The sequence below is a fragment of the Canis lupus genome, chromosome 24 (assembly GCF_003254725.2).
Source record: "Canis lupus dingo isolate Sandy chromosome 24, ASM325472v2, whole genome shotgun sequence".
NCBI classification, from domain to species: Eukaryota; Metazoa; Chordata; class Mammalia; order Carnivora; family Canidae; genus Canis; species Canis lupus.
Window position 1 is genome coordinate 46,172,059 of NC_064266.1, and position 22,221 is coordinate 46,194,279.

The window sequence follows — 22,221 nt, forward strand, 5'->3', positions numbered from 1 at the left end:
ACGGCCACACGGTGCTGCCCAGGCAGCTCACGGCACCGAACGGGGGCCCTCACCTGGCTGCAGCTGGTTCAGCTGGATCTGCTGGGGTGCGGTGAGCACGATGCGGCTGTGAGGCTGCCGGAGCGCGACCATGGGCGTCTGCGTCAGCGTCACCTGTGGCGGGCGGATCAGCGCTCCGGGCTTAGGCGGCTGCTGGATCACCTGAGGCAAAGCCGCGGGCCCATCAGCACACCCCCCGGAGCTGCCAGCACCCGTCCCCGGCCAGGGCCCTGCCAGGACCGGACACCTGTGTCAGGTGCCACAACAGAGACAAGCCCTTGGGGCAGATCTGCACAGGGGGCCTGAGGTCCTGAGGTCGGAGCCGGAAGGAGGCAGGCTGACTTGGCGGGCTGGCGTGGAACACAGGCCTTCCCCCGTAATTTCAAATTACGGTTGCTGAGGGCTGCAAGCCCACTTTCCCTCCTCCACGGGGTCTCTAAGAGGTGCGCTGCCTTTTTTACACTGGGGGGAGGGGGAGGTCAGATTTCCCAAGTCCTGCCCTGAACTTGGCCCTTAAGGAAGAGCCTCTCCGACGGCCTCCCCATCGGGGCCTGCCTACACTCACCACCCCAGGCTGAGCCCAACCCTGGGCATGTCCCTGCTGCCCCCTTATCACAGGCCCACAGGGCACGGTGCTGCCCTGCCTAGAGCTGTCAGCTGGAGCCCGCTCCCACCTCGGCCTTCACCTGGCTCAGCCCCTGTGCCCGGCCTGGCGCCGTGCCCCGCACACAGCGGCGCCCCCCAGGCCTGCAGGGCCGAGCCCTCTCTGGGGCCAAATGCTTCAGGACTTTATCTCAATGTTACAAAGGTGACCAGCTGCATATGCCCTGGACTACAGGGCAGCCGCTGAGGGACAGGGCAGTGCCCTGCGACCAAACGGTCTCCATGACAAACCTATGAAAAATCACACATAAAGAAGAATAAAGATAACTATTGCCTCAAACTGGTTCACGTCAGGTTTTGCCATAAACTCAGGGAAAAGCCTCAGGTGTGCGTCTCTACAGGCTTCAAGGCAGGCAGGGAATGGGCCAGGCTTGGGCCTGAGCGCACTGCTGTCCCCCCGCCAACAGGCACACCACATCCAGCAGGACCAGGGAAGTAAAACGCAGAACTGACCCTGCCAGCCAAGACTGCCTCTGACTGCAAACCACAGACAGCATCAGGTTGTTCACCTTTCAAGGACGGACGACTACCCACCCATTTCTCTTCAAGAGAATTCTCCTTTGGCGTAAATTAGGCCCAGTGGTTTGGGGAGTCCCGTACATACAAATCTCTGCCCCTCAGCGTGACTCATGCACACCTTTGGCCCCCTGTCCCGAAGCTCCCAGTCCCGTAGGCTAGATGCTCTGACCCACTGTGAGCATGAGTCCCTCACCACCCGTCCACACAAAGACAGAAGCTGTCCCCTGAGCAGGTGGGAAAACAGCCTGATGGACTCTGGTTGCTCACTCGGTTATGAAGTGGCTGCTACAATAAAACACGTTCTACAACCTGCTACCAAGTCACAAGGCAGCCTGCACTGCGGAGGTTTTTTAACTGTGTGTAAGGAACAAAATCCCCTTCAAAGTTGAAAAAAATCAACTGCCTTTCTACGTCTGGGGAGCCCAGCTGTCTATGGGAGCACATTTAAAGTACAATTCTTCCCAGCAGAGATCTCCCTTCTCCAGCTGCAGAACTCAGAAAACTGGACCCACATTGTAAATCAGCGATCAGTAGCCTGGAACTTTATCTCACCAGGGCCCAAACCACGGCTGCAGAGCCGGGTTCAAGGCCGTGAGACAAGAGACCCACCGCCATCTGCCTGACGTATCGTCACCAGGCACACACAGTTTCCGGTCTTGGGGTCATTATGTCCAATCGAAGGTCACGTCCCACTAAAATTCACGGCAAACACACCGTGATCCTTTAAACCATGAATACCTCCCCCAAACAATATGGGTAACAGACCAGTGGGGTTAAGAGCCAACATGCTTATTTCATGTTCCTGAGCAAGAAATCACAAACTTGCAGGGCTGAGGCCTCTAGCTCCTGCTCGAACTACTCAGGCAGCAGCACCCAAGCTTGTCCCTGGCAGCAGCCTTCCCGCCTGCTGGAGGGAGGCTTCCTGAGCCGGGGCCGACTGTGGGGGGCAGCGGGCAGCGAGGGGATGGGCAAGGCTCTCGCCTTCATACCAGTGGCGTGGGCTGCCCCTGCTTGCCAACGCCAACCTGTGTGGGCTGCGTGAGGCTGATGACAGGGGGCTGCAGAGCGCCGGTCACGGTGGCTGCCGTCTTCCCGGCCGTGCGCTGGGCTGAGCTGCTCAGCACCACGGCCGTGAGCGCGGTGGTGGCCTGCGAGGCGGGCGGCGGCTGCTGCTGGCTCTGCTGGATGAAGGCCGCGGAGTCGGGGGTCAGCTGTCTCAAGGCGGGCAAGCTCCTCTGGGCGGAAAGACAGACACGGGGTCGGCGGCAGCACAGGCACCAGGTTCCTTCCTCACAAACCCGGAAACCTCCAGCTCTGAGAAACAGGCCTCCAGCTCCACCATGTAGGATTTAGAGCCTTAGGGCCTCTGCCTCTGGATGTTGGGATCAGCATCCAGCACTCACGAGCCCTGAAACCGCCCCCGCCCCTCCCCCCGTCACCCAGCAGGATTATTCTCCGTGAGAACCAGCTAAAATGTTTAGAGGAGAGACAAGAACGGTATTTTTACATCACAGTGTCAAGGGTTACTTAGGAGGGCCGCCCTGATGCCCTGAGCCCTGGCTCCTCACTGTGAGCCCCGCCTGTCAGCTTCTCTGCTGGGGCTCAGTCCTCGGCCCGGGTGCTGCACATCAGCAGCTGCAGCGTCGGGGGCTTCACAACATACAGGAGAGCCGCCGGACGGGAAACTTAACAGGTCCTTGAGCCTAGCGGGGGCACCTGCACACCCCTCCTCCCCTCCTGCAGGCCTGCTGCAACCTGCCAGCATGCAGGGCTGCACGGGGGTCCTCATGATTACCTTCAGGAAAGGCACAAGGTAAGGTTGAGGTGAAGAATTAAGTTCCCGGTATAATCTACTAGTGAAATCTTCTGCTTCAATTTTTCCATCCTTAAAAACAAAAAGCACAACAAAATTCTCCTGTGAATAGAAGTCAAAACACATCTCTACTCAACATGCACTGGCATCCTGTTTGGGAATCAGTGTTCTTTCTGCCAGGTCTTGCATGGGACAGAGGAGACAGCATAGAAGTCAGGCACGCCGTCACAAAGAGATAGTGACCGACACCAAAGACTCACAGAAGACCCTAGGAGGACGCCCTGGGAAGGCAGGGACGCGAGTGCCCAGACAAGAAGGGGCACAACTCCGTCCTGGAAACCAAAGCAAGTATGGTCTGAGGGTAGGGAGGCTAAGAGAGGTGGGTAAGAACGGGACATCACGGGCCATCCCCCAGAGGAGATCCTGAGAGGGGAGACCCTCAGCCAGGCCTGCTGACACCTGGGGTCCCCACAGGAGAACATAAGCTTCTGCTCAACCTGTGCCCTCTTGTTTGGGGTATTAGCAACAGACCAACCCAGAGCTAACTCATGCTAAGTTCAAAGAGGGAACAGCCAGCAGTGTCCACAGTGCCAAGAGGTCTGGTGGGAAGGGTGGAACAGGGGTCCTGGCGCGCTGACGAGAGCACAGCGGGAAGATGAGGGTGCAGTGTCGGATCATCTACGGAGCAAGGGATGGCGAGACCCAGCCAGCTCCTTGGTGTGGGGAGGACCACAGACAAGGGACCGTGGGGATGAAAGAGAAAGGCATTTATTTCAACAGAAATTTTCATTAGAAGGTAAGGATTGTTAAAATAAAAAGCCAGGAGTCCTTGCTTCTCGTGGGAGGCGAGATCACTTTTCAATCTCTAAGTTCCCTGAAAATATTTAAGTACGTGGTCTGAAACAATCGCCCGTTTGCACTTCCTTCCTTTCTAGACCAAAACCAGCATGGCCTGCGAGCAGGGCACAGAGCCAGCCCCCGGAGGAGGATGCGGCATCTCTGAGAGAGGCTGTCCCGCAGCCCATCACCCCAGCGTAAGGGACTCCTCTCTGCTGCCCACTCTCAGCTGCCTGCACTGGGAAGGCACGCCCAGAGATCCAAGAACCTGAGCCGAAAACCCCAGGAGCAGAAAGACAGAAGCCCAGACACCAAACTACCAGATTTCCTCAGCAAAGGAAATCCAAAGGCAAGAGAAGAGCAAAGAGGGACATGAGGCCAAAGGAGACAGAGCGTCCGCTGCAGTGCCTGCTGAGAGCTTAGCCCCGGCTTGAACAAGCCGTAAGCAGCCCAGGAGGGGGCCGGGACCATGCGTTGCGTGGCATGGCTACATTTGCAGGCTGACCAGGCGTAGTCGCGGTCTTTAACAAGTGTCCTTCTGTGCCGAAATATGTACGGGACTGGGGAGGAGAGGGGGAGGCAGTGGTGGGGCGCAGCAGCCACAAGATTGGGTGTGACTCGGACCCTGGAGAAGCTCGGAGATGGGGCGCAGGGCTTCACCAGACTCCGTTTTTCACTTCTGACAGGTTTAAAATTCTCCATTACAGAAGGTAAAGCAAAGACATGAGAGCAAGCCTGTCAAATGTGCTCCGTTGGGTGTGTCTAAAATGCTTCTGGAGCCAACAGGACACTTCCAAGTGGCAAACAACAGGGCCGGCTCTCTTCATGTGGATGCCCTGGGATGCGGCCAGGCTGGCACACGGCGAGGCCGCAAAGGGCGCCGGCCTCCACGTGGTACAGGGCAGGGCGTCCATGGCAGCCTCTCTACGAAGTCCCCAGAAGGCTGCCCCAGGCCCGGCGCCCGTCTGGGCCATGCACACCTGTGGCAGGACGTCCCCTCCCCGACGGACTCCGCGCATCCCACAGATGCTCTCAGGCCAAGGGGCTCTGGGTCACGCTCTTACCAGTAGGCTCTGTACAAGTTCTTTCACGTTAGCAGCTGTCTCTGTGGACTGTTTACCGGATGAAGCCAGCTTTATTAACGTAGACAGAAAATTTTTACATTTCTTCACGTTTTCCATTGTTTCCTGGAATTAAGTTAAAAAGATTCAAGTGAAAACATGTTACGGCCGATTTCCATCACAGGGTCTGGGTCAATGGAAATGCGCATTTGTATATAAGAAGCCTGCACTTCTCCTCTAAGTGTACAATAAAATGAATTAAATTATGACATAGCTACTGAAGATGAGGGAAAGCCCTGAGCAAGGAAACGAGAAGAGGAGTCCAAATAAAGTCTGATCCGGGGGCTGAGAGATGCACACGTGCACAGGAAGCTACTGCGCATCCAACAGGGACGTGGTCCTGGTCCACGGACAGCAGCTTCTGTACGACCCACGGGCCATGTCCTCAAAGGCCACTGTCTGGGCTCCTGTCGTGGTGGACTTCTGTGCAGCCTCAAAGCCCCAAGCAGGGGCCAGGGCCGCTGCCCTCACACCCCACCTCAGAGAGGCCAAGGTCCCCGGCCCTGGAGGAAGGGAGGCTGCGGGCAGGTGGGCGGAGGGCAACAGGGCACCTCGAGGCGCCTCTCATCCACCCCCACGGGGGGCACTCACCGTGGCAGCTGTGGAGGTGGTGGTGGCCCCTGGGACCGTTCGCTGAGGTGTCCCCGTCTGAACAGCTGTCGCCGTCCCGAGGGAAGTTGTCTGGGCAGCGCCACCCAGAACCAGCTGAGGCTATGAGAGCCCAAAATGAAAGGTGACCACAGGCTCCGCAGAGATGACCCTCATGTCCCCCAGAAGGAAACAAGACTCCACAGCAGGTGGAGCTGCAGACTAAGGCACCAGGGCCATGGTCCTGAGTGCCAAGGGACACAGGATGGCCCACCTGGCCAGAGACCACAAGCCCGGAAGCGCCATGCAGGGCCCAGCCTGGCATCAGAGTCCCAGGGTGGCCACCGTAAATCAGCTCTCCTCCAGAAACCAGATGCAAAACAGAAACACCACAGCTGAAACACGTCACCCGGCTTGTGCAGAGGCTGGAGACAGGGAAGGCTGGGGCATGAGGTCGTCACTAGTCACCCGGGGGGCGGGGGGCGGGCTGCGCCTCCGCCACCACGCGGACCCTTCTCTGCTCTCCACAGGCAGGTCACAGAGAGACCTCATGGCACAGGGGTTTCAGAGCAGATTCATGCGTGAGTGTGAGTGGGGAGGGGCCGCTTCACTGAACACGGGTGCCGGGCCCGCGGGGTGGGACCCCGGTGACATACCCAGGGACATCTCCAGGCCTCGGGGAGGCCCGAGGTTTCATTCCACGTGAACCATCACGACAGACTGGCCGGTTTCTCGCACCAGATGCTTCCAATTTATAAATCTAGCCTTCGATGTCTCTCCAACCTTCCAAACGTTACTTTCCAGCGGCTCGGGCGCAGGGACAGCAGCCCAGAGCAGGGCGTCCGTTCAGCCTCGGCCGCCCAAGCCAGCGCCAGGCGAGTCGTCTCCGGCACCAGCAACCCCCAGCTGCGGACCCCGGGCCCCTGCCGGCCCGCGTCCTCTCCCAGGACGTCCTCACGCACCATGCCGCAACCAGAGCCGGCAAGTGTCTCGGGCAGCCGGGGGACAGTGGGGCTGCTGCAGCCGCCAGCAGGAGCCAGGGCACCTCAAGACGCCCCGTGCCCGCTCCCGAGGCCCAACGGACGCACGCTTCCCCACGTGACCCAAGACCGGGAGCCGATGCGGGTAAATTCGCCACCATACGTGATGCGGGAAAAGTGGCCTTTCCCTGTAACTGGGACTCAGGCGCGCCCACCGGACTGAGCTCGGTACACAGAGAGCGTCCCAGGAAAGCCACCCTGTCCTGGGTGCACCCCAGTCGTGCCAAGCCCACCGCGGGGCTCCGGGTGCCCCTCCCGCTGCTTCAGAGAGCAGCGTCACCCACACGTGGCGCCACGTGAAGGCCAGGTGCCGCCAGGGGGGGTGGGAGCCCCCCCGGGGGGGGTGGGGGCGGCTCCGGGATGCCCCCCGCTGTCCTGCCCCTCTCTTCTGCCTCCGTTTCCCCCTTCGGGAAATGGGAACAGCGCCTACCCCGCAGCCCCGCAGTGGGGCTTACACACAATCAGCAACGATGTAAGCACAGTCGCAGCACCCCCCAGAGGCCCAACACAAAGCGGCCAACGCCGTAAAACCCGCACTGGTGACCCACACTGGTGATGGACACACGTAAACACGTTAAGAACAGAACAGCTCTGAAACCACTTTGCTTCCGGCTGCCTCGAGCCAGCTGCTGCCCTGACCACGGGTCTCCTCCCCATTAGAGAAGGAGCCAGCCCAGCCTGGGCGCTGCCCCCTCCCCTCCTCGGCTTTCCCGACCAGAGGCTGACCCGCTGGCACCGTCCACGCAACCCAAGAGGGCTCAGCGCCTGCTCCAGAGCACTCGCCTACCCACAGCTTAAAAGCGTTTTAACAACAAACACACACCAACCCCACAGGCCGACGGGGAACGTCTCTAGAACTGGATTTCACTCCTGGCAAAGGGCACAGGCCACGAGGGAGGCAGGCCAGCCAGGTGGCCAACACACAGGCCCTGCGGCCACTTCCGGAAGCCCCGACCCTCACTCGTCTGTGCCTCACCAGGAAGAGGGGCCGAGAATCACACCCACTGGCACACACAAGCATTGAGAGCGCCATTCTCAGATGGGACCCCCATCCTCGCCCCAACAGGTGCCACACCCGCACGTCCACCCCATAGATTCCTCTGCCTTTCGATCAAGTATCAACAGAGTGACATTTCGGGACACCTGGGTGGCCCAGCGGTTAAGCACCTGCCTTTGGCTCAAGGCATGATCCCGGGGTCCTGGGATTGGGCTCCCCACAGGGAGCTTGCTTCTCCCTCTGCCTGTGTCTCTGCCTCTCTCTCTCTCATGAGTAAATAAATAAAATATTTAAAAAAAAAAAACAAAAACAAGTGATGTTTCTAATTCTACTTCCAGCATAGCAGGAAGCTTTTAAACATGTTGCTGGTATGAAAATCCATGTGGCTTTAAAGGAAAGGAAGCCTGACCTGTCCCGGGTCAGCAGTCAGAGAAAAACACAGTCTTCAGGACACCTTCCTCCCGAAGCTCAGCTTAGCACCCAGCACCCCAGCCCGCACCCACAGCCACCTCACCTGCACTCCGGGTGAGCGCTGCAGCGCCGTGTTGGGCTGTACCGTCGTCTGGGCCTGAGACACTTGCTTGATTATGGTCGTTGGGGTCACCTGCCGTGCAATAATAGGGGTCCCAGGTGCCTGAAAAACAAGCAAGCATCATCTAAAAGGAGCAACAAGTGACAGTATTTCCCCGCCACCCGATGCAGCACAATCAACCCTTGAGGACAGAACCGGGGCACCCCGGTGCGTCCAGCCTCAAGCTACAGTCATCAACAAAGCCACCCAAATTCTAACCTTTTCTTACCAGAGGGAAAGTGTATGATCAAAATATGTATGTGCTGTAATCAAGCTACCGCTAGGCTCCTTCGCCCGAGTCTACCAAACACGGTCTTTAAAGAACGCGAATATCTGGGAAACCGCTCTGTGCTCCCGTTCACAAGCACTAACACAGGAAGGGTGCGTTCCTGGGTCTAAGGATGGGTCACAGTGCTGCAGAAGAGGAAGTAAAGGAGTGACCAGGTGGCCCCGACACCTCAACCCGATGGAAAGACGGCACGAGTCCCAAGCACGTTGGCGCTGACGTGGGCTGACAGCAATGGCGCTGGCAGTCAGACGGCAACTTGCACAAGTGACAGTGACACCACAGGTGTCCTCCGCCTGCATCTTACTTCACACAGCCCCACGGGCCTTGAGCTCGCTGCTCTGAGCTGTCCCTCGATCACGGGGCACCCTGTGGGTCTCCCAGCACTGCCAAGGCCTCCGTCCACAGCGCGGGCCTCCACCTCCACAGGGGACACGGCTGACTCCACAGGAACGTCAAGCCCCTGCCAGTCTCCACCTCAGTTACTAACAGGCCACCCAGCAGGCAGGGCCCCGAGCAGAGTTACGACCCCGAGCAAAAAGGCACCAGGAGACAGAGGAGACGCGGGTAGCATGCTGGCACGCACTCGATCGGAGTCAGGATGTGGACAAGACACGCCAGCACTGGGGAACCCGGTCCCCCACCGATCTCCAGGCTCAGGGCACTTACCCCCAAAGGCCTAACCACACATGTGGAGGGCACGGGTGCCGTTTCACGCCACCTCCTAACGCTCCCACACGCCTCCCTGACACCTACAGGTAACGCACGCAGGGTTCACTTTGTACAAGAGGAGACTGAGGCACGGGAGGTGGAGTCAGGGACAGCAGGGAAGAGACAGGACAGAGTCCAGGCCACCATGCCAGAGTTTCGCAGAGCGTGGACGCAGAGCCAGCTCCTCAGAGCCTCCCGATGGTGGACGGCGCATGGCCGCCCCTCTCCGCCCTCGCAGGACACCTGCAAGACGCCCCACGGGCTGCCACCACCCGGCGCGCATGCACTCACCTGTACGGTAGAGATCTGGACGGGAGGGGCACTTGTGGGGGTTGCAGGGCGGGGCGCCATGGTGGTCTGAGGCTGGGTCTGCACGTGGGCCTGGGCCTGCATCTGGGCCAAGGCCTGCTGAGGAATCATTAACAACTGCCCGTTCTCGCTCCGCACGAGGACCATACCTGGGGATAAAGGAGACCTGGCGTCAGGTGACGTACCCCGCATACACACGGCTGGTGAAGGTGCTGACCCTATCAGAGGGGAGCCTGACGGCCCTGAGAAGGAAGGAAAGGTGTGAGAGACACCCAGAGTCCCTGAACTCGAAACACACCTGCCAATAAAGGTGACATGCAAGATGGGAACGTGCACAAGGTTTTCTCCACCAGATTCACGCCGCAGGTGAGTCTTCCTTTCAGAAGTCAGGCCACCGGCACGGGCCTGCAGGGAGGGCCTGGCGCCCCTCTGGGGAGGACGCCGGGCACAGGGCCCCACGGCCCCAAGGCCACACACTGTGCCCACAAGGCTGTCAAGCACTCACACCACTGCTCCTGGCCGTGGCCAGGCTCCTAGGGCAGCGGGAACGTGTAGAGGCAGCAGCCAGGCGTTCAGCCGCCGAGCCCACTCCTTGTCTGGGGCAGTGGGCAGCCTGGCCTCTCCACCGCGGGGCTGGGACCTCGGAGATACAGCCCAGCCACGGCCTGGGGTCCTGTGGAGCCGAAGCAAGCACTGCTCCTGGGAACCTGACTCCCGTGAAGCCCTGTCACCTCACCCCTCTCAGATGTGGGGGGAACGCTGGGCCTGTGGCTAACCTGGGCGCCCCCACACAGCCACAAAGACAGGGACGGCCACTCACGTCATGACGCTGGAGCTAAATCACTGGAAAGGCAGTCCCATCAGTCAGATTTGGCATTAATTTTAGATTCAAGAACCAGCAACCAATTATGTCAGTGATTCTACTAGAAATAATCTATTTTACTGCTTAACTCTCACATTTCCCAGGACAAAGTGAGTAACAAACAGCACACTCCTGCTCACACCAGACCCCAGCAGAAGCCCAGTGCCGCGATGCTCCAGTGGGAAAGGAGGCACCTCCACCGCACACGTACCAGCCTCCCACAGTGTGGACTGAGGATGATACTCTCCAGGAAGAAAAGGCTGCCCTGGAGCCTCCTGTTAGCCCCACAAGAAGCAACGTCAAGGCTTTCCTTCCTGAACCAAACAAGAGCTTCAGTGACTCCCTAGTCTGCGAGGAGCCCCTGAACCTCTGGGTCCTGCCTCCTTCGACAGCCAGCGTGACATCAAGAAACAACAGCCCCTCCCTGGGCTCACAGCTACAACCCCTGATTCAAAAGAACCACATTCATGCCCAGTAAGTAAGCTTCCCTCCAAACATCCCTTTTACAATAAACCATGCTGAAATTTAAAAACAAAACAAAACAAATACCAGCTGCTGCAAATAACTCACTCTGCTAAAATCTGCCAGACCCAGGAGCCCATGAGCACACCGGGGACCCCACGAGAGGAAACAGGGCCAACTCCTCCTGATGCCAATCCCTCGAGCCCACTACCCCCTCGTCACCAGTCCCCCTTCCATCAGGAAACCCCGCTCCTTCCTCGTTAGGAGGAGTGAGGAGGGACGGCAAGGCATCAGTGCCTTAGTGCCCCAACTTCAAGCTTGTTAATACGACAGTGGATGAACGTGCCTGAACTATCAGGTGCTTTTCTGCGTAAAGCATTCCTTCAACAGAAACCTAAAGGAAGATTTAAATAATAAACACTCATGAAATAGTGAATGAAGCAGCAGCGCACTGTGCACACTGGGCGCCACAGAAGTGTGAAATGGTGCCGCCCGCTGTGCCGCGTGCCCGTGGCTACAAGTCAGAGAAGGAACTGCAAACGTTGCCAAGAAGTGACCCTGGGACTCTAAGCAGGTAACTTTACCTCACAGAGACACTCAGAATACATCCAAGTCGGTACATAAGGGGACAAGTGAGAATGACAGATGGAACTGGGAAGAAGGGAAGTGGGCCCCCAGTGACCGTGACCCCAAGAACAGCCTCGTGGCTCCGGAGGCCGAGGGAGGGCGGTGTGCACACGGGAGTGGGCGCCGTCCTGGGGACACACTTCCCCCCAGTGTCCCCGGCCACGATGCGTTACAGTCACTGATCACGCAGAAAGCACAGAGCCCCAGGATGATCACGACGCTGACAGCTGCATCAAGTGCCACATTTTAATGACATTATCACAGTCTTGGATCTCGGAAACTCTCACTGTAACCACTCACTTCAAACAGATAACCTGTACAGTGCCTGTTCTTGCACAGACCAAGAAACACAACTCTGTCTCCAAGTCAGCTCCCCTCTGCAGGTGCAACATGGGCTCAGGGAAGGGGCCCTGCGGGTGCGGTCCACTGCCCCTTACACACGGGGCCACCTGGCACACCACAGTGCCCTCCTTCCCAAACGCATCCAAAGCCCACTCCGCACACACACGCCCTGGCAAGCGAGAGGAGGACTGCACACGCTGGCCTTAACCGTCTGACCCCTGACACAGAAAATACGTCTTCTGTTTCCAAAGACCCTTCGGCTCCTGCCCAGCCGAGGTGGCCAGTCCTCGAAGGCAGTTCACAGGCAAGGTCAGGAGCCATGGACGGGCCTCCCTCCGCCTCCCCCAGGAGCCGCTGCCTCTGCTCAGGATGCACAGAAGCCAAAACCAGCCTGTCTGCCCAAGAAACAACCCTGCCCAAGCAGACAGTACTTCAGATGTTCTTTTTTTAATAATTGTAACACTTTGCTGAAAATAGTGAGTCTGTGCAGCAAACAAGCAATGCAGAGACATACAAGGCAAACAGAAATCTGAAATCCCACGTCCTCTGGTCACCATGCACATGGAGGACATGCGTTTCGACGGCGGTGATGAGAAGCAGTCCGTGGCATTTCCTTCCTCTCACCGCTTCTATCGCAAGTCATTTCCGTGTCACTGAACATTCTTCAAAAACACAGTTTTCAGGAACTACATAATACTTCATCCAAAATGTACGTATAACTTCTTTATTGCTTAGGATATTGGGCTATTTTCTGGTTTTCGTGGCTGTGAAAGCTCAGATTTTAAAATTACAATGCACAGCACCAATGCCCTGCCAGCAGTTCCACAGGCCGCACCGTCTGGCAGAGCCTGGGCTCCCGCGCTCACCCACGCAAGCCCCGGCGCACCTGCGTGGGAGGCCAGGCCACCGCCCGCGGGCCGTCCCTGCTGCTCAGCATTGCGTGGACCGCCAGCTCTTTAGAGAGAATCCTATCCTTCCTCCAGCACCAGAGCTCAAGATAAACTCAAGGTTTTTACCCAATGTTACAGTTTCCATGATCCTTTTCATACCAACTTTTACTGTATTTTTAACCAAAATGTAGGTCAGCCAAAGCTACGCTACAGATTAAACAGGCATTTTTGGACTCGCCTGGGAACCTCCACCTGGGCGGCATCCCTTCTGGGGAGGCTCCTCCGCACAACCTCCTGTGGGCTCCGTACCACCTCCGCCTGGCCCATCACAGCCCTTCAAGCGGGGCTCCCTCGGGGCCATGGCTGGGGCTGTAAGGCTGTAATGACAGGAGCAGGGCACAGGGAAGGGTTGCTGGGCCAGGGGGACCAGACCTCCAGCCTCACCCTCCCCACCACGAGGGTCTCCAGTGCTGTCACCTGTCAGAGTACGAGTCCACAAAGACTCAAAAGGCAAAGCCCTCTACCATTAAACACGTGCAAAAAGAAACTGCGCCCCGAACCCCGATGCCAATGCCAAAGAAGCCAGAATTGGGACCAGAGCCGAGAAAAGGGGCAGAGCTCAGTGTGAAACACAGCCGAGACTTGGTTCCTGAGTGGCTGCCCACCACGCTGCGAGCCGGAACCATGAGCTGGAACCACGAGCAAGAGCCTGGGGAAGGAGAAGAGGACCTGGGACCTGCTGGCCCCAGGCTGTGGCCTGAGAAAGAGCAGGGCTGTCCCCGGGGCCCAGGACCCAGAGTAAGAGGTCCCAGGTCCTCCTGCCACACAGCCGCTGATGCGGACACGGGCAAAGCTCACATCAACTACGGCCTAGGTGTTCCTTTCACTCTTGTGGCTTGCTGCTGGGGTACCATGACTCCGGAAAGTGGGGGCGCGGGGCTCCAACACGCGTGTGGGCGGGGCCCCCGGGGCCTGGCACCACACCCACCTCACAGGTCTAAGTGTAGAGGGGACGGCACGCACCAACTGTACCCAACCGTGCCGCTGCTGCGGTGCTGGCTCCGAAGGGCCTGATGCACACGAGGCCTGACCCAGGCCCTGGTCCCAGGGTTTTGGTCCTCTGAGAGCCGCTGCTCCATGCCGCAGTCTCCCCGCATTTTGGCAGCTCTGCTCCCCACACTTGTCCACAAACTGCACAAAGCTGACCATCATTTCTGGGAAAACTGCCCCTAGGCTCCTGAAGGGCCAACCAGACAGTGGTGTAGGACCCACTAGTGGGCTGGGACACGAGCTCGGGCAGGAAGTCCTCCCCAGAATCCGGTGCTCTGTTCTCCTGGACAGCTCATCCTGTTCCCTTAAGGAGGCATCTGTGCTGTTACAGTATGCACAGTGGGCATCGTTCTTTCAAAACCTGTTTACTGGGATCCCTGGGTGGCGCAGTGGTTTGGCGCCAGCCTTTGGCCCAGGGCGCGATCCTGGAGACCCGGGATCGAATCCCACATCGGGCTCCCGGTGCATGGAGCCTGCTTCTCCCTCTGCCTATGTCTCTGCCTCTCTCTCTCTCTCTCTCTCTCTCTATCATTATAAAAAAAAAAAAAAAAAAAAAAAAAAACCTGTTTACTATTTACTGTTGTAAAGCTAAATGTTTTCGTTCTCATGTGTACAGGGGGCAATTCAATGCTCAAAGCAAGAATGGGGGGAAATGCTGTTGCTCAAGGGTGAAGAGCAATGACATTATTCCATTTCTGAATAGTTAAAGATGAAGCTTCTGACCCAATTCATGTTCCAGCACGTGCAGCTGCCTGCACAACATAAATGCTGTTACCACAAACTTTAACTCATCCTAGCATAACACTAAAAACTACAAACACGGCTGAGAACCGTGAAGAGAGATGTAAAGCGAAGAGCTTCACCAGGCCTCGCTCACGGGTCGGGGAAGCCAGTGGCTAAGATGCCAACTCTCCTCAAATGCACCTGCAGATGTAGTGTAATCCACCCAAAATCCCAGCAGCCCTTTGTGTGCAAATGGACAAGATGATTCTAAAATTTGTATACAGAGGCTCTCTGGGTGGCTCAGTGGTTTTAGCATCTACCTTTGGCCCAGGGTGTGTGATCCTGGAGTCCCGGGATCGAGTCCCACATCGGGCTCCCTCTAGGGAGCCTGTTTTTCCCTCTCCCTGTGTCTCTGCCTGTGTGTGTGTGTGTGCGTGTGTCTCATGAATAAATAAATAAAATCTTTAAAAAAATAAAGACTTTATTCATGAGAGACAGAGAGAGAGAGAGAGAGAGGCAGAGACACAGGCAGAGGGAGAAGCAGGCTCCAGAAGCAGCCTGATGTGGGACTCGATCCCGGGACTCCAGGATCACGCCCTGGGCTGAAGGAGGCGCCAAACCACTGAGCCACCCGGGCTGCCCTAAATAAAATCTTTAGGGGATCCTGGGGTGGCTCAGCAGTTTGGCGCCTGCCTTTGGCCCAGGGCATGATCCTGGAGACCCAAGATCAAGTCCCACGTCAGGCTCCCAGCATGGAGCCTGCTTCTCCCTCTGCCTGTGTGTGTGTCTGTGTGTGTGTCTCTCCCTCTCTCTCTCTCTTATAAATGAATAAATTTTTTAAAATCTTAATAAAATATTTTTTAAAATAGAATAAAATAAAATTTGTATACAAACACAAGGTCGTAGAGCAACCAAACAACCATGAGAAAGAATGAAGTTGAGGCTAACGCTACCCATTTCCCAGTGCGCTCAAAGCTGCAGGACAGCGCTGGTGCAAAGTTGGAATAGATCGATGGAGTAGAACGGAGTCCAGAAATGGGCATGGACAACTAATAATTCTTGGCAAAGGCACAAAGGCAATTCAATGGGAAAAGCTAGTCTTTCAACAAATGGGGAATAAGTGAACATCCACAGGCAAAAAGCATTGACTTGGATCCCTGCCTCACACCGTATATCAAAACCGACTCAAAATGGATCCCAGACCCAAATGTATTAAGCCCTAGAACTCTAAATTTCTCGAAGAAGGGACCCCTGGGTGGCTCAGCAGTTGAGTGTCTGCCTTTGGCTCAGGTTGTGATCCGGGGTCCTGGGATCAAGTCCTGCACTGGGCTTCCCGCGGGGAGCCTATTCTCCCTCTGCCTGTGTCTCTGCCTCTCTCTGTGTCTCTCATGAGTACATAAATAACATCTTTAAAAAATAATAATAATAAATTTCTGGAAGAAAATATGGGGGAAAATCTTTGTGACCTTGGATTAGGCAAAGATATTCTATTTTCTTTTAATATTTTATTTATTTATTCATGAGAATATACAGAGAGGAGAGAGAGAGGCAGAGACACAGGCAGAGAGAGAAGCAGGCTCCATGCAGGGAGCCCAATGCGGGACTTGATCCCCGGTCTCCAGGATCATGCCCTGGGCTGAAGGCGGCCCTAAACCGCTGAGCCACCTGGGCTGCCCAAGCAAAGATATTCTAGATACGACACCAGAAATACAACCCTAGAAAGAACAAGTTGGTAACATGGACTTTATTAAAATTAAACACTTCTGCTCTTCAAAAAGCACTACTAAAGGAAACAAAGATAGGCCAGAAGAGGAAAGGAAGTCCTCGCGAGGCACATCTCCAAGAAAAGGCTAGCATCTATAACATGGAATTCTCAAAACTCACTGAAAAGAAACAACCCAATACAAAAAATGGGCAGCAGACTCAAAGAGACGCTTCCCCAAAGACAGACAGACGGCAAAGCAGCACATGTGAAGATGTTCCACACTGGGCATTAGAGAACACATATCAGATCCCCCGTGTGACACCTCGCCACGGTCGCCGCACAAGCAAAAGCAGGACACTGACCATCCCAAGTGCTCACATGGGTGTGGAGCGACCAGGGTTCCCAGACACCGCTGGCGTGAACGCATCCTGCAGCTCCCTGCAAAGTCCCACATGCCCTGTCACAGGACCCATCCCTTCCACCTCGAGGCACTCACCCGAGAAAAGGAAGAGCAGACCCTTACAAAGACTTACACCCAAGTGATTCGTAGCAGCTTTATGTGTAAGAGCCAAAAACAGGGAACAACCCATAGGTTTACCAGCAGATAAAAGGACAAGCCATGCTGGCATTACCTGCAAAACAGAGAAGTAGAGATGACAAGTGATGAGCTGCCGATACACCACAGCATGACCAATGACCAACCTCCCTTCACCTGGAGTGATGGTTCGGCGGAAACCCTCCTGCCCAACAGCTTTCCATAGTTCCCCACAGCTCTAGGGACACAGGTGGGCTCCATAGCAGGCTCCCTCAGCAGCCTCATCTCAAAGACACTAGCCACAGAGCCCCTGCCTACCCCAGGGCCTCCTGGCCTCATTCTAGAACATTCCTTCTTCCCTGCTGCTGCCTCTGGAGCAGCTCAAGGCCTGCATCCTCAGAACCCGCCCACACCTCCTCAGGCTGTGCCCCAGTGTCTGTGGCCCCAGGAGGCTGTGTCCCCTCAGTGTAAGCTCCCTGGGGACAGGACCCGGCCTGCGCAGGCCGCCCTCACATGTCTGCACGAGGAGGCAGGGAGGAGAACAATGGCTTCAAGCCGCACTCCACAGGCCAGCCGCAAACAAGTCCAGCCAGCGTAAGGGCCACCAGCCAAGAAAAATAAAATCAGTGGCTAGTGTCCTCTCTGGCCGACGCGCACAGAAAAAACTGTTTTTCTACGCTGTCAATGCTTTCAAATGCTAAAGATTAGAAAAAATATCTGAAACATCTGAATAAAACAAACACTACACCTGGGGTGAGCACAGCGTGACAGAGCTGCCAATCACTCTGCTGAGCACCTGAAACGAACAGAACACTGTGCGCCAACTACACGTCCGTGAAAAGAGAAACAGAACAGCCCCAGGGCAGGCGGGTCACCCCACGCCTGGAAACACCCGTTCAGGGGTACAAGCCGACCATGACCCGCGGCTCAGTCAGGAGCCCACACATCACATTCACCTCCCCCTGCATCGTCCCGACGAAGCTTAGGACAGCAACGGTTTTAAGGCAGTTTGTCCCCTAGAACTCTTCAGATGCTGTGTTTACAAACTTCACCCATATGTGCACACACACGTGTGCATACGCACAGGCACAAAGGCCACCAGAACTGTTTGCTGCTGGATGGGCCGGTGGAGGAGACGCGGATGGGGGACGGAGTGGGGTCCTCCCTTACAGCAAACATGTCCATACAGGTTGAACTTTTGTAATGAACAGAATTTTGTCCAAAAAAGATGACTAACTTGCCTATAACCACAATAGTTTTATCTACTTTAAAAAGTGGCCAAGGGCACCCAGCTGGAACATGCAACTCTTGATCTTTGGGTCATGAGTTTGAGCCTATGTTGGGTGTGGAGATTACTTAAAGACAAAAATCTCAAAGTTTTTGTTTTTTTTTTTAAATAAAAAGTGGCCAAAAAAATACATCAAGTGATTCCATAGTTTCCCACAGCTCTAGGGACACAGGTGGGCTCCATGGCAGGCTCCCACAACACAAGGGCCAAAGAGCAAAGATGCTCAGCCTCACCAATAAGCAAAGACAGGCAAATTACAAGATGACCCTGTTCACCTCATCATGGCACGGGGTGGGCACAGGGCATACAATTCTGGGCCAGGATCTCTTCAGACAGTACCAATACTGTAACGCACGTCCCCTGACCCAGAGACTGCAGTCATGGGCCTGTGCACAGTGAGACACTCGCCCAGCAGGGGACAGGTGCAGCCGGCTGGCCATGTCCACCCTGAGACAACACGCACCATCTAGAGGAATGCATTCCAACTGTGCACTGGCGGGGATGCGTGTCCTTGATGTGCAACATGAAAAGACAACTGCAGGGCAACACATGGGACCAGCTCCTGCGACAGGCCCCGGGCGTGTTTAGCTCGTACTTAAGAGATAAACAACTACAGTCACCATGCACCTCGGGGTGTTTATGTCTCAGAAGACGCGCAGGGCTCCACTGTCCGCCGTTCTCCACATCAGCACTAGAAACACTGTCACGTAAAACCATCAAAAGAAAAACAGTGACAACAAGTGATGGGTGGCCAGCTGCCAGGAGAGCTGTGGTCCCCTCAGCCCTCTGGGGCCACCTGTACCGCTCTATCACCCTGGGCTCCCAGTGCCGCCTGAGGGCCCACGCACTGTCCCTATCCCTATGGCCCCGTCGCAGACCCCCAGAGCCGAGGCGTCCTCTCCCATGGACATCTGCCCACGCCAAGTCTCGGACGCTCCATAGTGCTTCATCTGTCCTGGGGTGGCAGGGCCTTACACCGAACAGACACTTACTAAACACCAAAGAGTAACTCGGTGGCCCCACTCTGTGGCTCTAGCAGCATCCCACACAGATGTCACCACTCTTCTGGAAGGTGTAGAGGAAACATGGGCCCCAGAAAAGACACAGCCGGCTCCCCTGACAACGGGGCAGGATGGTGACGCAGCCTCCTCACGGAGGGCCGGGCTCTCCTCCAGCGTCACAGCCTCGGCCCTCCTCACTCCTGCGGAGCCAGCAGCCTCGTCCTTCCTGGGAGGCTCGCATCTGCCCAGCTCTCTGCCCTACGCCCTCGGCCCTGCCTGCTAGTGTGCACGGTGAGGGAACGGCGTCGTGAGCTCCAGCGGGCTGGTCAGCCAGTACCACTTTCTCATCTCCCTACTTCTTCAAAACCCCTGAAATCCAGGGGCCTCAGGGGCATCCCTGCATTCCTGCTCCGGGAGCCCCAGGTAAACCCCCCTCAACTTTCCTAAACTCTTAGGATCAAGACTGAGTGCATTTAGCCCCAATTTTTCAGTCTGAAATCCTAAAGGCCCCGCACTGACCAAGAAGCTCTCCCCACACGCACATCACTGTGCTCTCCTTCATCTGCAGATTCAGGCACTAGGGTAGTGCCCCCTCGGCCTTGACCCAAGGAGGCTCTGATCTCCATCTGTGCCCCCCCAACCTCCACCCCACCCAAAGCAAGGTCGCCCAGGGTCACTTCTGCCCTAGCCCCAGGTACACTCGGCCTTCCTTCATTTCCCCGCCCCTGATATTCTCTTCTTCTATTAGGGGTACTTCTGTTATACACCATAAGTTCTTTCTAGTGTGAAACGTGTATAAATAAACAAAGAATAAACAAATAAATGCTCCCAGCAAAACCTGAATGCAGCCACAAAGCAGGAGTGCAGAGCCACCGGCAGGCAGGTGCCTGAAGGACCCACTTCCCCCTCCAGAGCTGGGCTTATGTCCAGGGGCCCACGAGCAGCTCTACAAAGAGAGGACAGGAGGCTCTGCAGGATCACTAAGGCAGAGAATACACAAGATGCTTTGGAAGAACACTCTGGATCTTTGTCAAAATCAATACGCAAAGCGAAACGATGGTCTGCTTCCTGGGATCATCAGGATCATCTTCTGTAATCTCAAATCCCCAAGCCCGTCCACCCCGAGACTAGCGTCTGTGCTCTCTGTGTTTAGCTGGCTACTGAGCCAGTGGGAGCCAGAGAGGCCAGAGAAGAGTGGCTAATCTGGAAGCGTCAAAGGCGTGGTAAGACGAGCAGCTCGCTGCGCCAGACAGAGCTGTCCACAACACAGGATGAGGCCCAGAGGGCCCGGCTGGAGGTCCATCCAGGGCCTGGGTCTGCAGCAGCTAAACCACTGAGGGCATCCTGCTTGTCGTGAAAAACCTGTAGACAGAGCTAACACAGCACAAGTTCGAGGAAACTGAGCTCAGGAGGCAGATGCTGTGCACTTTACATGATTTATAGCAAAACTCCAGCTCTCCAGAACTCAGCCCCCGGGCAAGCTCCCTTCTCGGACCACTGAAGAGGCCAAACACGGGCTCTGAGCAGCCGAGCTATACCCACTCGCTTGGCCAGCCAGCAAATACCCACCGAGGCCCTACTAAGTGCCAGGATGTGCCAGGCACCGACAAAAACAAGAAACACAGCCACGGCACACACTCCTGGAACTCCCTTCACAGTGGAGAAGGCAGGGACTGGCCAACAACCTCACCCTATCTGATCGATGCTACGGTCAATCGGTGCTATGGAGAGGAGCTGCTCAGCACTGGAAGAGCATGCAACCTGGGGACCTTCTAGGCCTTGTCTGAGGGGCCTAAGCAGATTCAAGGACGAAGTGGCACCATAGCAACACAGAAAGGAGTGGGGCCCAGCTGCAAGGAAGGTGAAGGAGAATGCACCTCATCTCAGCAACACGGGCAAGGACACGGCAAGGGTCAGTGGGGAAGAGCAGAGAATGGGGACCCAGGAGGCTGAGATCCAAGCACAGGTCAGCGAGGCCCCCAGGTCCTAGGCAGGTACTGGGGTTGCCAGCGTGGATACTCCCTACAAAGTGTGGGGTACGGCTGGAAAAGCGAGAGGACAAGGAAAGAGACCGCAGGTGGGAGGGAGAGGGTGCTGACAAGCAACACTGTTCAGTTTTAAGTAACATGAAGGCAAATCCCACAGTTGGCAGAAAAAGCATCTGATAAACTCAACATCCACTCATGACTACAGAATAAATATCCCCGCCAAAAAAAGCAAACAACTTCGGGAAATTAGCAATGGGAAGGAGCTTCCTTGACTTGATGAAGGGAATCTACAAACCATAGTCTCCAATGGCTGATCTTTACAGCATTTCCTTTGAAATGAGGAGTAATTCACAGATGCCAGTCATCACCCATTCTACCCAAGACCCCAGCAAGCCCACAGCCCAGAAGACAGGCCAAGGAGCTGGGAGCATAAGAAACTGTCATTAATTGTCAGAACAGGACTCTCCGTGTAGAACATCCAAAAATATTGCACACACATTTTTTAATGAAAGTATGTAAGCATGTAATAAGATTGCTAGACACGATCAACACCCAGAATTCAGCTACAGGGCCCCTGGCAATCAAGCATCTGCCTTCGGCTCAGGTCATGAACCCAGAGGGTCCTGGGATCAAGTCTCACATCGGGCTCCCTGATCTGCTTCTCTCTCACACACTCTCCCTCTGTGCCTTCCCTCCATCTCCTTCCCACAAATAAATAAAACCTAACAAAACAAAACAAAATTCAACTACAATTCAACATACCATCAACAAAAATTAGAAAATGTTAACTCCTTTTTTTTTAAGTAGGCCCCACCCCACCCGCAGTGTGCCAGCGTGGAGCCCGACACGGGGCTTGAACTCATGACCTTGAGATCAAGACCTGAGCTGATGGGACGCCTGGTCGGCTCAGTGGTTGAGCATCTGTCTGCCTTTGGCTCAGGCCATGATCTGGGGTCCTAGGGTTGAAACCCATATCAGACTCCCTGCATGGACTTTGCTTCTCCCTCTGCCTGCATCTCTGCCTCTCTCTGTGTGTGTGTCTCTCATGAATAAATAAAATCTTAAAAAAAAAAAAAAAAGACCTGAGCTGAGATCAAAAGTCAGATGCTTAACCAACTGAGCCACCCAGGCACTCAGAAAATGTAATTTTTAAAAACTACTATTTACAGGTCTGGAATGACTAACAAAGCACATGCAAGACCTAGATGGGAAAAAAATACATACGCTTGATTGAGAGATGTGATAAAAGATCCA

The 22,221-nt window shown here is 55.7% G+C and overlaps 1 protein-coding gene across 1 annotated transcript in view; it reads right to left on the reverse strand.

Annotated features, from left to right (window-relative positions):
* TAF4 (TATA-box binding protein associated factor 4) overlaps positions 1 to 22,221 on the reverse strand; it is a 67,296-nt gene that overhangs the window by 21,049 nt on the left and 24,026 nt on the right. Inside the window, 7 exon segments of the mRNA XM_049100309.1 lie at positions 54 to 201; positions 2,211 to 2,456; positions 3,017 to 3,106; positions 4,936 to 5,058; positions 5,584 to 5,703; positions 8,132 to 8,251; positions 9,477 to 9,643. Coding sequence (XP_048956266.1) covers positions 54 to 201; positions 2,211 to 2,456; positions 3,017 to 3,106; positions 4,936 to 5,058; positions 5,584 to 5,703; positions 8,132 to 8,251; positions 9,477 to 9,643 — 1,014 coding nt within the window.